The sequence below is a fragment of the Pseudomyrmex gracilis genome, unplaced genomic scaffold, assembly GCF_002006095.1.
Source record: "Pseudomyrmex gracilis isolate BER0280 unplaced genomic scaffold, ASM200609v1 scaffold_220, whole genome shotgun sequence".
In the NCBI taxonomy this organism is placed as follows: domain Eukaryota; kingdom Metazoa; phylum Arthropoda; class Insecta; order Hymenoptera; family Formicidae; genus Pseudomyrmex; species Pseudomyrmex gracilis.
Window position 1 is genome coordinate 1 of NW_018020804.1, and position 16961 is coordinate 16961.

The 16961-nt window shown below is 40.6% G+C and overlaps 2 protein-coding genes across 7 annotated transcripts; one reads left to right on the top strand and one right to left on the bottom strand.

Moving 5' to 3' along the window:
* Positions 1-1070: 1070 nt before the first annotated feature.
* Positions 1071-7434, top strand: LOC109858701 (tyrosine-protein kinase Fer). Of its 5 annotated transcripts, XM_020436212.1 has the most exons (16): positions 1071-1290; positions 1360-1912; positions 2008-2181; positions 2337-2439; positions 2574-2769; positions 3083-3220; positions 3313-3522; positions 3660-3843; positions 4054-4263; positions 4785-5018; positions 5107-5283; positions 5380-5593; positions 5704-5856; positions 5956-6078; positions 6166-6288; positions 6427-7434. In XM_020436212.1, the coding sequence occupies exons 2-16, from the start codon at positions 1700-1702 to the stop codon at positions 6561-6563; spliced, it is 2589 nt and encodes an 862-aa protein (XP_020291801.1). In that variant the 5' UTR covers positions 1071-1290; positions 1360-1699; the 3' UTR covers positions 6564-7434. The 5 variants fall into 5 exon arrangements, with proteins under 5 accessions (XP_020291801.1, XP_020291800.1, XP_020291802.1 ...); XM_020436211.1 differs by having other exon boundaries at positions 1071-1912; XM_020436213.1 differs by having other exon boundaries at positions 1079-1912; positions 2337-2433.
* Positions 7435-7528: 94 nt separating this feature from the next.
* Positions 7529-16649, bottom strand: LOC109858700 (protein artichoke-like). 2 transcript variants are annotated; one of them, XM_020436209.1, is made up of 8 exons: positions 16126-16649; positions 13105-13727; positions 12412-12588; positions 11913-12031; positions 11607-11753; positions 10256-11326; positions 8689-10147; positions 7529-8528 (listed from the first exon to the last, which is right to left on the bottom strand). In XM_020436209.1, exons 1-8 carry the CDS (start codon positions 16185-16187, stop codon positions 8080-8082), a joined length of 4107 nt encoding a protein of 1368 aa, XP_020291798.1. In that variant the 5' UTR covers positions 16188-16649; the 3' UTR covers positions 7529-8079. The 2 variants fall into 2 exon arrangements, with proteins under 2 accessions (XP_020291798.1, XP_020291799.1); XM_020436210.1 differs by having other exon boundaries at positions 12412-12585; positions 16126-16648.
* Positions 16650-16961: the final 312 nt, after the last annotated feature.

The following is a 16961-nucleotide window of genomic DNA, read 5'->3' on the forward strand; positions in this document are numbered from 1 at the left end:
AAAAAATGAATATCGTTAGAGGTGAATCAATATATCTCTTTATGTATTAGAATAATTATTTTTCAAAATAAATAAATAACGAAGCGGAAGACTAATAATTTATATACGCGAAATATTTAATCGCGATATACCCGGTATATTTACAACAATCAAATTATATAATTAACTTACGAAGAAATTCACTTATGTGCGAAAGTGCGTACGAATTTGTTATAATTCTAAAGAAAAAATTTCGAATCGCGCACAACCCGACGACACGTCCGTCACTTTTGAGAGATCGACGATGTCTGACGCTACGCGCTGCGCTGCGAGTAGCGCAGTTTCCCACCGCGCACACGCATCCTTCACAAAGAGCTTCCACACTTTTGGAATGTTTTCGCGTCGCGGGCCCACAATGACGTAGCAGGTGTTGAGCAGTTTCCCGAGCGTCAAAACAACAAAAAAAACTTGCCGGTTGGAAAAACACCTCAGTCGTCGAAAATAACATGTTCGTTTTTCACACAGGCGTATAATAAATGTATTATTTATGTATAATTTCCTGTCTCTTTTTTTCCACATAGAATAATCATTTTCGCTAACGACAGTATCTATTTTTTTATCGATTATTTGCGACGCGATAAAACGCACAAACTCGGGATGTTTCCCGATAAAATTACGATATGTGTTGCATAAATTGTCACGTAATATAAAATTACGATATGTCGCATAAATTGTCACGCAGTTTAAATAGTTAATAAAAGTCTTAAATAGTTTTTTTTAAAATACATTTTCATTCCTATTCGCTCTCGAAGAGAGATTAAATTTTATTCCGCTCTCTCGCCGCGATTTCTCGCTATTTTCTGTAATTCCGTATTTCGATATCTCGCAAATCGATGAATTCGATATCGAATCGCGACTATCGATTTGCTTTGACAAAGTAACTGCATTAGATGGGTAAACCAAACAATCCGGAACGCAGTGCGTTTAAAATTCAACGTTAGAACAACCAATCGCGAATAAACGCGAGAACAACTTAACTTATGCGAATCGTCGCGTTTTTGACTCAGGTGATTACGATCGAACTTAAGCCGAAATCCGTCTTGTCAACGGATGTGCGGTAGCCTTTAAAAAACATGCCTCTCAAGTCAGAGGATGTGGCGAGGCCGCGACGAAATCTCTACGTTTCCTATCTGAGTTATTATTGGCACCGCAGCAGAGAGCTCGGGGGATCATCGAGTTTGAGTTGATTCGTTGATCGACACGTCAACATCGCCGTGTGTGCGACGTGTGTTTGACTGATACGATTTTTAGGTAAAAAGATTTTAAGTTTTCTTCAGCAAATTTTTTGAAAACGTATCCAAATATAAATGTTGATCTCAGAAAGACTAAGAGAGCCGAGCCGAGCCGCGCGAATGATGCGCCGATGAAATTAGTGACGGCGCGGTTCTCGGTCATGTAAAATTCTCATCTCCGTCTCTGTGTCGTCCGCGGCGTCGTCGCCGTCGCTGTCACCTGACTACTACTCTTCGTCGTCTTCGTCGTCGTCGTCGTCTCCCGAATCACAGCGGAGTCGGATCAATCCCGCGTGTCCCTTAACACGCTCGCTCCTTTCTTCCGTGTGTATGTGTGTGATGAATAATTTTGCCCGAACGCGAATATGAACTGTCGTTGAAAACGGCATATTGCTGGGTTAATACGCGAGATTGCGATCTATCTAAAGATGGGTTTTTCCACGAGTTTGCAAGGACAGGCGTCGCACGAGGCGTTGCTGGCTCGTCAGGACGCCGAGATCAAACTCCTCGAGACGATGCGACGATGTCTCACGTCAAAAATCAAATCCGATCGGGATTACGCTTCGACTATCTCGTCGCTCGCCGTTCAAGGGAAAAAAATCGAGCGCACCGAGGATCTGGTTGGCAGTCTCGTGGTGCAGGTAAATTTTTTTATTTTGTATATTATACGATCAAAAAATTGTGCTGCACGTCTCGCGAGTAAAATTGAAGGATTTTTTGTTAAAATTGACAACAGAGCTGGCGAGATATAATGGAATCGATTGATCAGACTGCGAAACTGATCAAGCAACAAGCTGATTCCATCGAGAACATTGTTGTGGATCAGTTGACCGCATTGTATACCGAAAGAAGAAGAGCTAAAAAGCTTTATCAGGAGGAACAGATCTGGTTGAACAACCAGTTTCAACAGGTAATGAAACATTCCATCGAATTGCAAGAGCCAATCAATTAAGAAATGCATTCTCAGATGTGCTATATATATATATTAGTATTTTTTTCAAATTAAAACCCGGGTGGCTAAGTGGGTTTAAACTAATTCTTTTGCACATTTGTTTCGTTCTCAAGCTGACGGAGGACGTGACTAGGAAAAAAGTGGAGTATCAGAAGAATCTAGAAATGTATAAATTAATGAGGTCAAGGTTTGAGGAGTATTATGTAAAGTGTAAGTGTACGTTTCTTTCCACCCAAAAAATTGCTTATCTTTCTGTATCGTTGGCTTAGACAAGTTAAATACAGGGATTTCCCTGTAAAAAAAAAAAAAAAAAAAAACAAGGTGGTATCATAGTGATATGAATTTCCTAGCTGGTAGAGGCGGCCGTAAATTAGATGAAGTGAGAGAAAAATATCAGAAGGCATGCCGAAAACTTCATCTGACACATAACGAATATGTGTTATTATTAGGAGCTGTGACAGAATGTGAGCATGATTTAAGGATTTGTTACTTGCCAAGTTTGCTACACCGACAGCAAGCAATTCACCAAGAATTTATAACCTCATGGTGAGAGTTTTTCGCTTCATTATATTACGAAGACTGTTCTCATAAATATACTTCAGATGATTTGACATTTTTCAAAATTTTCTAAACGTCTTTTGTTATCACGATGCGATCTTTGAGTGTTTTACATTTTTTTTTTCAATATCTTTTGTGTATTTCTGTTTGTGCGTACTAGAAACGGAGAAGGTAAAGGCTAATTGTAACAAAGTAAGACTCACACATCTACATAAAATTTGTTGTATTGTCATTGTTTTATGTGTAATTGAAAACTTTTCTGTTGTACCTTTTTTTTTTTTTTTATTTTTAATTTTTCAAGGAAAGGAATACTTCAAGATATTGTAAAATATTCGGATTTTACGACGGAAAAATTTCTGGAGATTCACAACCGAGTGCAGAAAGCAGTCGACAATATCAAGCCTATGGAAGAGTACAGAGATTTTATTGGGAAACATAAGTAGAGATCTAATAATTCATTCAATTTTTTTTTGTTCATGTTTTATATCTGTATTTGAAACATACGCGTCGTATATCTGATGTTTGATGTAGAACTAGGCCAGCATCGCCGATCAGATTCACATTTGACGAGAATCTCGTAGACGACACTTCGGGGAAATTGTCACCAAATAAACTGACTGTGGATAATTTGACTATAGACTGGTTGAGAAGTCGCCTGACGGAGCTTGAGACTGCTCTCAAACTCACGCAACAAAATCGACAGACCCCGCAACTCTCGCAAGAAAATAACAGCGATTCTAGGTATAAACGATCTCTGCTGCCTAGATAGTTCTTTCTCGTTATCGAATTTTCGAATTAAACCGAGACTCTCGAAATTGTCGCAACGAAGTATTTTTATAATTTTGAAGTATGTTTTCTCTCATTTATTGTTACTCTAGGATTTCGGTCTTGGATTATTCTCGCGAAAGAGAAGAGCTGAGATTACGTTGTCAGGAAAAAAAGTTACAGAAACAAGTGGACGTAATTAGGAGCGCTCTCAATGAATTGGGCTGCGAAGAGTTACCTTCGGGTTGCGATCTTTCCGTGGAAGGTTCCTTCACCGAATCGCCTACAATTAACAAAGTAAATATAAAAACGATCTCTAATAATCTCAAGTTACAGTTTGCAAATATGTTAAAAAAAAAAAAATAATGAATTTTGAACGCGGAGGTTTTCGACGTTTTAAGTTCTAAAATACGCAAAACAGAAATAATATTGAGAAAAAAAAAAAAAACAAGTTATACAAACACATAATTGGTCTTAAGAAATTCTATTTTTTGTTAAATTGTTTAGAATTACAAGTTAGTTAGATCTGCAGTGCTATTACAGAGAAGCACGGTTGCGGATAGTGGTTTATTCACCTTGAGAAGAAATCAACGATTCATAAAACTATTAAAAACACCTTTCAAATCCTTACCGGCAATTAATGACTCGAAAAACCGAATGATTAGGGCAAATAGCGAAGGGCCTACTGTCAAAGCAGACAATAATGTTCCTCCTGTTGTATGTTCACCACTTTATTTGTGTGTGTTATCTGAATGGTTTTTTTTTTTTTTTTTCATTTTTTTGTGTTATGTATATATCTCAGCTTCTCTGTGTAATAAATATTTTTTTATAATAACAATTTTTGTCATCAGAGAGAGAGACAGTAACGTTTATGACGGTTCTGTCGTAAACTCTCACATTAATATCCGCTTGTTGTTGCAAATTTGTTGCGCGAAACTTTGTAAATAATATTGCGTGTATTTACAATATTATCCGGAATATATATAATTTATGTGTGTTCGCGTGTATATAGCAATAACATTTGTACAACGTGAGAATGATCCGCATGTGAATACGCACATTCAGTTCCTGTTTTTACGTGTGTGTGTTTTTGTACACATGGACCGTTTATATAAAAACAATAATGACTCTGTACATACATGGCAGTAACTGAGTTAAATTTTACTACTAATATTTCGCTCTTAACTTATTTCTCTTGTCTCTGAGCGAAGTTGTCTTTTTTTTTTGTTTTCTTTTAGGTACCGTTGCGTGGAATTTCGCATTTAACCAACAACCAAAAAAGCAACGGAAACGGAGGTCTGATGGAAGAGGAATGGTTTCACGGAGTGTTACCCAGAGAAGAAGTTGTGAGACTGCTCGTTACCGAGGGTGATTTTTTAGTGCGCGAAACAATGAGGAACGAGGAGTGTCAGATAGTTCTGTCCGTATGTTGGGACGGCCACAAACATTTTATCGTACAAACAACGCCGGAGGTATATAAAAAATACAGATTTAAAAAAAAAAAAAACGAAAAATAAAAAAACTACGTGATTAAAAAACATGTGTTGTCGCGCGCCACAGGGACATTACAGGTTCGAAGGGCCTACATTTCCGTCTATTCAAGAACTGATCAGACATCAGTGGTTGTCCGGTCTTCCGGTGACTAGTCGATCTGGTGCTATTCTTAAAACGCCAATTTTGCGCGAGCGATGGGAGCTTAATAACGATGATGTCATCCTTTTGGAGAAAATAGGTCGGGTAAGGGGAACGAGAATAGCTTTCTTTTCTGTGTGTATGTGTGTGTGTATGTGTTTGTTTTTATTATGTAATGCCGACATGTGTGTAATTTAATAGGGAAATTTCGGTGATGTTTACAAAGCGCAACTGAAAACTTGTAAGACTGATGTGGCCGTGAAAACGTGCAAGGTAACGTTGCCGGACGAGCAGAAGCGCAAGTTTCTGCAAGAGGGGAGAATACTGAAGCAATACGATCATCCAAATATAGTCAAGCTGATCGGCATCTGCGTGCAAAAACAACCGATCATGATCGTGATGGAATTGGTGCCCGGTAAGTTGTCGAGAAAGCTTTTCCACATTTGACACGCTTTTGTGAGAAGATAAATGTTAAAAGCGATAATATTTAATTTAATTTCAACAATTTACGCTCTCTAACGTTAGGTGGTTCGTTGCTCACGTATTTGCGAAAAAATGCCGGTACGATAACACAGCGGGAGCAGCTGCGTATGTGCAAAGACGCCGCGGCTGGTATGAGCTACTTGGAATCTAAGTACTGTATTCACAGAGATTTGGCTGCCCGCAATTGCCTCGTAGGTAAATAACAATCGCGGAAACTCGTTAGAAATTACAACATTTTGACAACATTTTTAACACACAAGATTTCGTATCGAACATTGTTGGATTTTCTCTCAGGACACGAATGCATAGTCAAAATTTCCGACTTCGGAATGTCGAGGGAGGAAGAAGAGTACATAGTTTCGGACGGTATGAAACAAATTCCCATCAAATGGACCGCACCGGAAGCTCTGAATTTCGGTCAGTTTCGCTAATAATTTTTTCTTCATCTTTTCGTATATTAATTTATACACTACACAATTTTCACCGAATTATAAATAAACGTAGGTAAATACACATCGCTCTGTGACGTGTGGAGTTACGGAATTCTGATGTGGGAGATATTCTCGAAGGGCGGGAATCCGTACAGCGGTATGTCAAATTCGCAAGCGCGTGAAAAAATAGACGCAGGTGAGAAGCAACCAGAAAAAAAAAAAAAAATCAACAAATAAGTATCCGAGATTTATATGTCGCGCGATTTAATGTACGAACGTACTTTGCACGTTTTCTAATGTCTTACCACTTTGTTGAATAATATACATTCGACAGGATATCGAATGCCGGCCCCGGAAGGAACACCCGAGGAGATTTATCGATTGATGTTGCGGTGCTGGGAGTACGAGCCCGAGAAACGGCCGCACTTCGATCAAATATACAATGCTCTGGAGACATTGTCATATTTGTAAAAAAAAAAACGTTTACATTAAGATTACACATGTTGTTTTTAACGTTAAGGTTGTTTAACGTTAAGGTTGTTTAACGATTTTATAAAATTCGCGCCTATGGGCTTTCCGATACTTATTTCGTATTACATATTTATCGAATTCCGCGATAGTCAGTATCCAGAAAAAAAAATAACGTAACTTCTTAAGAAAGAATTAAAATACGCGGACAAGTCTTCGAATCGAGTCTGTGTGTCAGAAACAGATTTCAATTCAATCTCTGTCGAACGCAGATTTGAACGGCGGATCCCTGTCGAAATCCATCAAATTTAATGATGAATTTAATCTTCAAAGAATCGCGACGGATCTGTTTGCGAAAGGAACCAGATGGCTCCCCCCCCCCCCTGATCTGTTAAAACGGTGCTCTGTTACGGTCGATCTGTTGCCGCGGATCAATTAGCAATTTGTTTACTTAGACACGTACCACACCCACTCACCCCTTTTCACACATGCTAGCGTACCGTGCTACTTGCTACAATATAATGCCGCAAAAGTGTGTCGATTCCGTGTGATTTTCCTCTTGACGATGTTTCAAATTATTATATTATGTTTTATAAATAACAAGTCTCTCTCTCTCTCTCTCTCCGTCCACGTAAAATAATTCAGTTTCTATCTCTTACAGATGATATAAAACCGATCACACTTCTCACACGTAGTATTCGAACATGTAATTTTTTTTTTTTTTTAATTTGTTGTGTGTAATCTCACGGTATGACGTAAAAATCCATGTTGTCCTTAATTTATTTAATGTAATTAATATATCTGTGTGTAATCTTCGATTATATCCTAGCGTTACTTTCATGTATATAAAACAAATAACGAACGTTATATGTAATTTGCATTGTCAAGTTTTTTTTTTATAGGTGTACATCTCTTTGTGTATTTATTGTACATTTATTATTACTCGCACATTTACTCGTTTTTTTTTTTCACAAGAATAAAATTGTCGATCGGAGATGCTTGCGCAACAAACATTTTTGAAAACAAGTACGTAATTTGTGATTGCGACATTGACATTCCCGTGCTGCCGATCGGAATCAATTGACAACACATTGTATAAGTTCTCGTTTCGCGCTTTGCTCACGCGTGTGGTATGCGCGTGAAAGTTTGATTTTTTATGTACGAAGGTCGCAATTTTAATTTACGTCAGAAGTGCGACGAGAAGCATCGAGAGTTCCAAGCGAACTTTACTTGTTCGTAAGGAATTTTTATTAGTTTTTTTTTTGTTTTATTTAAATTGTAATTAATATAAACCGTACTCTCGTGTAAAAAACTTTCGTTTCTTTATAAAGTTGAGAAGAAACTCTTCTCTTGGAGTTTCCCGTTTCGTCGGACACCTTGTGTCGTTCGTATGTGTATTTTATATAAAAATTTGTTAATAGAATTTACATAATTTACATATTTGTTGTCGGTGCGTCTTCTTGAAGTTTATTTTTTTTTGGTTAATCGGAATTGTCTTCAGATGAATGTGTCAACAGATTTATCTATCCAGCTTGTTGTCTCTCGCGTACATGGGGAGAGGGGAGTTCTCGTGATATCCGTAGATCTGTTGCACGGACGGTGGCGGGGACGAGCCCATTGCGTGCATCACGTGCATCGGTTGCACGTACGGCATTATCTGCACGGGGGTGACCGGAGGTATGGAATTGCCGCCGCGTCCCAAGGTCGATCCGTTGTACGATCCCATGTACACCGCCTCGTGGGGATTGATCTTGCCCGAGTAGGCGCTCATTGGTCGTATCATCGACGCCTCGTGAATACTGGACGCGGTCATCGCCGCCAATCTCGCTTCTTGCATCTGACTGCTCCACCGCAAACGACATATGCAGATCGCAATGACGATGATCGCGATGAACGCCACCACGCCACCGACGATACCGATGATCAGCGTGTCCTCGGTGCTCGAGATGTTGCTCATTGAAGGAATACCTATATAAAATAAGATCACAAAGATGTTGCTAAATATTCATTTAAATAATTTATACAAATATTACGTATGTTTATGGTTGTGTACAGTCATTAATATTATTGTAGCGCAATTGTCCCAAAATTGATTATCACAATAAAAGTGTACAGAAAACTTGTTTACTTGTATGATCGTTGTTGTAATGTTTGTTCTTGTTGTTCTGCATCGTCGGCGCAACGGTCCAAATAATTTGCGGCTCGGACGTTGTCGATTTGGTGGTCGACAATGTTGTTTCCATCGTTTGTGATTTCGTCGAGGTCGTGCAACTTAGAGTCTCTTCCGTGAGATTAGTCAGAAGTGCACCGGCCAGGTGATCGGGATTGGCGCAGATGACAGCGGGCGCCTTGTTGCCGGACAATCTGAGCCATCTCCACAGGTGCTTAGTCTCGCAGTTGCAGTTGATCGGGTTGTTGATCAAGCCGCTGAGTCTCACGGAACCGCCGCGTTCGTCCAAAGCGGCCAGCAGTTGAGCTGGCAAATTGGTGAACTTGCTGCCGGAAATGTCCAGTTCTATTCTGGTCGAACGAGGCACGGGGAAAAACAGAGCGGTCGGTATCGAATCGACGGACGTGTTTTTTAAACCCAGGAACAACTCGGATCCTCGCACGCCAACCAGGGAACTCGAGAGTACGCTTCGCAATCTTTCTCCTCTCAGTGTCAGCTCGCGCAGATGGGGATGAGTTTGGACCGACAATTGTTCGTTGCCCACTGACGAGTCCTTGATCTCGATGTCTAGGGTCTCGAGATTCGTCATATCCTTCAGTATGCCCTGCACGTCGAAGTAGCCTAGCTTGGGATAGTTGTAGACGTGCAGGGATCTCAGTTTCTTGAGCGATCGGAACGCGTTCCTCTCGATTCTGGTACAATTCGGCAGGTTTGCCATTTTTAACGAGCGCAGCGCGTTCAATCCGTCGAAGCTACTCTCGTTGACGGTCTTTATCTTGTTGTTGGAAACGTCCAAACTCTGAAGCACCGGCAGGATCTTAAAAGTGCTAATTAGATTCGTCAGATCCGTTAAATGGTTGCTCGACACGTCCAGACTCTCCAGCATCGTGGTACGTTCCAAAGTGACCGGTTTGATGTCGGCGATCGCGTTGTTGGAAATATTCAGATGCTTGAGAAACGGCGTTTCCAGTCTAGGAATCGTCTTAATACCGGTGCCAGCCAGATTTAGGGTTCGCAAAATCTTCACCTCGCCCAACACGCCGCGTATCGCGTTTACGCTCAGAGAATTCTCCGATAGATCGAGTTCTTTCACATTGTTGACGACATCTTGCGTAAACATCTCCACTATTCGATTGCGAGCTATCTTCAAGGTGAGCAAAGACGACAATTGTCGTTGCAGAGCGCGCACCGGTATCTCGTTGAACCGATTCCCGGACAAATCGATCTTCTCGACCGCGCGAATTCTGGACGGATCGAAAATGGTTTCGGGAAGAGAAGCGAGTCGATTGTCGCGCAGATCTAGAAATTCCAATCGAAGCAGACCTTCCATCGTGCGTTCGCTCAGCGTCTCCAACATGTTTTCGGACAAGTTCAACAGCTGAAGCTGCGTGGAATTGTGAAAAGCCAAGTCGTCAACCTGCAAACAACAACATTTATTTTATGCGTCAGAACTTTTATTTCCAAGAAAAAATCACTCGTTTTTCCATTTTTAATTCATTAATTTCTATGTAAGACGTTTACGTACCAATTCGATTTTGTTGCCGGAGAGATTCAGGCTGTACAATCTGTTTATCTGCGAGAAAGCGAACTCGCTCACGTGGCGCAGCGTGTTTCTGGATAGGTCGAGCCATTCGAGAAACTGGAGCGACTTGACGAAGTCGCTGGGAAATTGTACGAATTGATTGCCCGAGAGATCGAGCCGTCTGAGTCGCGGATGTATCACAAAAGCCGTGGGTGACAGTTGACTGATGCGATTTTCCGACAGATCGAGTATCTCGAGACCGGTGCCGGTGTTGAAGTGCTCGCCTACGAACGACGTGAGTTTGTTGCCGCGCAGATTCAACGATTGGAGATTGATCAAGCCAACGAACGCGCCATTGGCGATTCTGTCGATGGCGTTGTACGAGAGATCGATCGCCGTGAGATTATAAAGATGTTGGAACGTGCCCTCGTCGATTTCCTGCAACTGATTGCCGGCCAGAGAGATCTTCTCCAACGACACGAGATTTAGCAACAACACGGTCGGCAAAATCTTCAGTTTCGTGTACGATACGTCGAGATTGATCAAGGACGATGGAAATACCGGCGGAAAACCGCTGTACAAGGGATTGCCGCTGAGATTCAAATACTGCAAACGATGCAGATATTTGAACGTATCCGGCGAGATCTGTTTCAACTGATTATTCGCGAGATTAAGCGAGAGCAGATTCTTGAGCGGCAACTCGTTGACAGACGTAAGTCGATTGCAGGACACGTCCAGGTTCAGCAGAGTGTCCTCCAATCCGGCGAATGTGTTTTGCAGAATAACAGAAAGCAAGTTGCCGGATAGTTCGATGCTGATGAGATTCTTGAAGTTGTTGAACAGTCGGGGCGGGATCTCACGCACCAGATTACGCGTAAGGCTCAGACTTACGAGGTTTGTTGACGTCGCGCGAATCAGCTCGACGGAGAGCGCGGCGATGCGATTGAATTCCACGTGCAAGTAAGCGAGGGACGACAATCGCGTGAAAGCCGAGGCCGGCACAAGCAAGATGTTGTTATCTCGAAGAGATAGCCACTTCAGCTTCGTCAGGCCCTCGAAGGCCGATTCTTCGATCTGCGAAAGAAAATCCAGGAATTGAAAAAAAATCTAATTAGAGAATCTTCGTCTGTATAAATAAATTTCTTTTCATCTTGAAATTATTAATGTTATTTCTCTTTGTTTATCTTCAAGCAATGAAGATAAATTCATTCAATTCATGTTTTGATTGAATGTATCAAATAAAACGTGAAAGAGAATTATAAAGTGAAACGCGTTGTAATTGATTTTCACCGTGCGCGCGCGCGCGCGCGCTTCTGTTTAAAATTCTCTCTCTATTATATATACCACAACGTACCGTGCGCAACGCGTTGAGGCTCAGATCCAAACGCGTGAGAGCAGAAAGGCTAGAGAACGTATTAACCTCGAGCCGGCCTATGTTGTTCCGGCTTAGGTCTAACACTTGCAGCTCGGTCAGGCTTGACAAATGCGTCCGTTCTATTTCCTGCAAAGAAATTAAAGAGTTTTCACGCGATTTTGTTCACACATCTCAACTTAAATAATTTCATTTTGAAATCCAAACTTCGAACGACAATTAAAAAAAAAAAAAAAAAAACATCAGCGCGATTGAACAACATGTTCGGTAACGAGCGGAAGTACTTACGACGATCAAGTTGTTGGAGATGTTGAGGAATCTCAGATCTATCAAGTGTCTGAGCGCGTCGGTGGGAAATTCCTGAAGAAAATTAGCGGACAGATCCAACTGCAGCAAACTGAACGCTCCTGAAACCGTTAGGACAATTTGTTTTTTCTTTCTCTCTTTTAAGCGCGATTCTGTTCAGTTTTTATTATTTGCGGCACGCAAACAGAATTACGCACAATTTCCACATAACGTTTTTTTTTTTTTTTCCATTCGCATTTTCTATAACCCGCAGTTCTTTCACCTTTATCTTCCGTGAAAATATAATACAAAAACATTTCGTTTCTATTTAAATAAAAAAAAGATTCGCTCTTATTCAAATTTATTTAAATTACTTCTCGATTAAGTGAATTAAAATTCATTTATTTAAATTTATATTTTGCAAACAGAAAGTGTGATGGAAAAACTTTCTTTTCCAACAAATTGAACAACGATCTGTAAATGAAATATATATATCTCTCACCTTTGAAGACGTCGCTATTGAACCGAGCGAGGGAGTTGTGGGAAATGTTCAGAAACAACAAGTGCTGAACCCCGGAGAAAGTACCGTCGTCTATGTGAGACAGTTCGTTGTCGCTGAGATCTAATCGCAACAGAGATTCGCCGAGAATCGCGAAACTTCCTCGCGGAAGAGTACCTGCTAACAAAAAACCAATGCAATTATAGACGAGAATCGTATCGGTTTCGCGCGCATAAAATTAGATGTGAAAAAAAAAAAAACCGCGCAACTTTGCGGAAGACCGCAAAAAATGTTTATTAAAGACAAGCGGAGAAAGTAAGGGAGAACGCGTGTAAAATAATAAATTCTCAACACGCCCGATGAATATTCGCCTCGTTAAACCTGTTCCGAAGAGAGAAGCGATAGAGACGCGCATTACGTGAAATGTGTGCGCGTGTAGAAAGAGAGAGAGAGAGAGAGAGAGACACGCGCGTGTGTTTGAAGAGATTCTCCGTTTGTGATTTCATCGGAACGCGCGCATCTGGGAGTCGATTCGAGACATTCGATTGAATCGTTCGTTTCTAAAGAGAAGCAAGTCAAGTTGTTGTTTTTGCGCAACTCTCTCTCTCACTCTCTCTCTCTTTCTCTCGTGTACTCGCGAAAAACAATAAATTAAAATATAAACAAACGTTGAACGAACAAAAGAAATGATCGTACCGATGTTATTGCCGGCCAGTGAGAGCAATTTGATGGCGCGTAGCCCTTTGAGGGATGCCGTTGGCACCGCGGTCAAGTTGTTACCGTCTAGATACAATTCTTGGAGACTGGTGCATCCCTTGAAAATTCCCTCTTCCAAACTTCTGAGACCGTTTCTGCTTAGATCGAGCACCTCGAGCTCCTCCATGTTGTGAAACTCGTTGCTGGAAAAGATCGGATTCAGGCTGTCGCCCAACAGATTGTCGGCGAGTCGAAGTTCGCGCAACTCGCTCTGTTCCTGCAGCACGCGATCCATCAGCCGATAGATCGAATTGCCGGACAGATCGAGTTTTCTCAGATTGAGACCGGAATTGATCAGATCTTCCGGCAGAGTCTGATGGCCGCAATTCCTCTGGCTTATGGACACGATCGGCTGGCCCCGCAACAAGTCCACGGTGTCGCGCGTGAAGATCACACGGTCGCAATTCATCTCGATCGATCGGGAATAACTCGCGGATATCGCGCATTTGCAATGCACCAGAAGATCCCGTTTCAGCTCGACGCAGGGTCTCCATTGTTGTGTCTGACGACTCGAGAACGCCGGTAGAACGCCCAACACCAGGAAGACAATCAACAGATGTGGCCTAGAAATATGACAACGCGCGGTTTCAAACACTCGTGGAAATGAGACTGTGCACGCGAGTCGGCCCCGGTGTGTGGGATATCGGTCAATCTAATTTGCAAATCAACACCATTGTATTATATATATATATATGTGTGTGTGTGTGTCGAAATCTCTCGGGTTGTTCTGAGAAGTAACGAAAATGTTTGCCTCATGTCTTCTAACGTTTTACACTATTTTTTATTTTTATATTTTTATTTTACTTATTTACTATTTTTCAAATATATTATTATTGATAAAAATATACAGTTCAGATATACATAATATTTAGCTAAAAAAACATATTTGAAAAATATGTTTTGAAATTTAATCTCGGAGTTTTACCTGTTTTTGAAAATAATAAATTTTGCTTTCAAATTAAAAACTTGTATAATTCCCACGCACCGACAACATTGGGAGCGACTCTAATCTCGCCTTATTTTGATTATTCTTGGATTCCGACAGATCTGTCCGTAACAACATAATTGCAGTCACAGTCTGACGGGAATAATTACAGTATCACTTATCGCTTAGTCATTAGCAGAGAAACAAAACAGAATTTAAACAACATGTAATTTACTATCTATTATAATTTTGCGTGATGACGGCCTGTTAGTTATTTTCTCTTTCTCTCTCTCTCTCTCTCTCTCTCGTTCTCTTGGGATCATGTCTCTTCGTCGTTGAAGAAAGTAAAGTTTCCACTTTGGAAATTTCAAAGCGGAGTATTTTTCAATGTTGTTCGGCCGCACGAGAAAATATCTCTCTCGCGCACGGGCACGTTCCCACCGGCGCCGTTCTCGAAGCTCGGAATGCGATTCGAGCCGATGGCGAGTCGGAGTAACGGTAGGTTGCTTATTTGCAGAGAGTTCGTGTAATCCCAAGCAGCACCGCCTTAGGCAGGATTTCTTTTCTACCTACGATTGCAAGAATCCTTGTTGACAGTCAAGTCCCGACTTCTAATTAAACAAACTACGTTAGACGCCTAGCTACCAGACGCCTTTCACTAATCAGTACTCGACAATTTTATGACAATGTAAAAAAAAAAAAAAATAACGCGTTTATCTCCGAACGATCGTTCGCTTTGATGTGCCGCAAAAGTTCAACGAATTTCGATAAAAATTCAAGCAAATCGCACACTTTTTCGATTGACATTCTCTCACGAAACTTGGCGCGTATTCGAACAACAAACACGTGAATGAAGCGAATCAATCAATTTGCTCAAGCGCAACCAGACAGGTAACAATTTTCCGAGTGACTCGTCAGTGTCACTGATTTTGTTGTGTTGTTTCCAGCCTCATCGTCGTCGTCATAGAAAGTGTCCCGGTGTGCGCACGCCGAGCGCAATAATAATACAATTTGCTTGATGCAAGAGCGCGCAGCAACGATTTCACTATCTTCGATAAAAGTGAACGCTCGTTTGCGTTGTTCGCAGCTATTTGGCAAAAAAACGGTTTTTACGAACTATACTAACAATCGTCGAAACGTGTTGTGTTGTTGAGGAAAAACGCGCAAACTTTGTAAATCTTATCACGATACTTTCCGTCTTCGCGTTTATGTTAAATAAAAGTTGAAGAAACAAAACCGTTGCGTGTCGATGCGATCGTTGCACATTGAAGCTGGTGATCTACTGATGATGATGATGATGCACCTCCTCAACTTTCTCATTTCTCGAATCGTTTTTTAAATGTCAGTGTCAGTCGGGTTGTGCCTGACGACGACATTCTCAAAGCAAAAACATGTCGGACATTCTTCATATTATTTACTTTAAATATTTTCAAGACTTTATGTTATACTTAAAATATTTTCAAGATTAGGGCATTGGAGAACACAAATAAAGTGTCCTTCAATTTATCCTTTTACGTCCGAAGAATCTTTGAGATGTCGCAATGACCGGACTGAGAGAGTGAGTGAAAGAAAAAATAAATACATGCCACGACGGAGAGACTCGCTTTTTCAGTCGCTAAAATCTTCCGAACCGTAAAAACAGGTTCTTTCGTGCTAATATTAGTCTTCCATTTCTTTTACCTCTTATTTCCATCTGTATTTTACTAAAAAAAAACCAAAATTATGTATAGAATACATGTTAGATATTAAAAAAATACAGAATATAAATTAATAAAAATAAAAATTATAGTACAATATAAAACATAAATTAATAGAAAATAAAGATATAACGTATCAAATATCAATTATAGATTTTATATATAATTTTAAGATATATGTTAAAATATATTACAGTATTAAAATAAATTTAAATGAGATTATTTATTGTTTTATATATAATATAAGCAAGGACTCTCGATTGGTTACCTTATCCCTAACATCAGCTATTTCATATTTGTGTCATCAACCGAAAAAAAAAAGAAATATGAAACACTTACATCATGATCGCGTTTTCCGCAGCATGTCGATGTGCGGCAGGACGTGGACAATGTTTCGTCATCGCCGATTAATGAATCGATAATGAATTTCACTGTTGATCAGTCAGCGGCATTATTGTCCGCGTGAACGGCGCGCATGAATAGACGTAGAAACCGGTGAGCATGCACACACGTACGCGACAAAAAGATGCGAACAGATCATCGCAGATTGTTGTCAAACTGGCACAAGGATCCGTTTCGAACTGGGGGCAGGGAGGGCGATCACATTTTGGACGATAATCTTCTTCCGATCGAATAACCGTTTTATTTTTTTTTTCTCTCTTTCGTTATTCGACGAGTATTGCACCATACGGCGGATTATTGTATGTACGTACGTTCCCGACCGCGGCGTACGCCGACTGCTCGCCGCCGGAATGACGGCCGAGTGAAAGAGAGGAGAAAAGCGCGGCGTCCTTCTGCGAGGTTTACGGACCCCGACATAACGGGGAATCCAAGCAACCTTCGCCGCCTCGGGAGAGAGAGAAGACTCGTTTTTTTTTTTTTCTTCTCATTCTCTCATCTCTCAGGGAAGAAGGAGAGCGTCAATGATATACGTTTGCAATTAATAGCAAGTAGTCTCGTCTTCGCGCGCGTCATCTTTGTTTTATTTGTCCGGGTGTGGTATCCTCTGATGACGAGAAATTAAATTTAAATTTCTCGCTACTCTGCTCGTGTAGAGAGAAGTCGTTTTTACAATCATATTTATCTTCTCTCAATAAGTAAAATACTTCACGTTCCCCTTATCTGTAATTAAATTACAAGACAATCAGAAACAAAATAATTTTTCTTAATAAAAA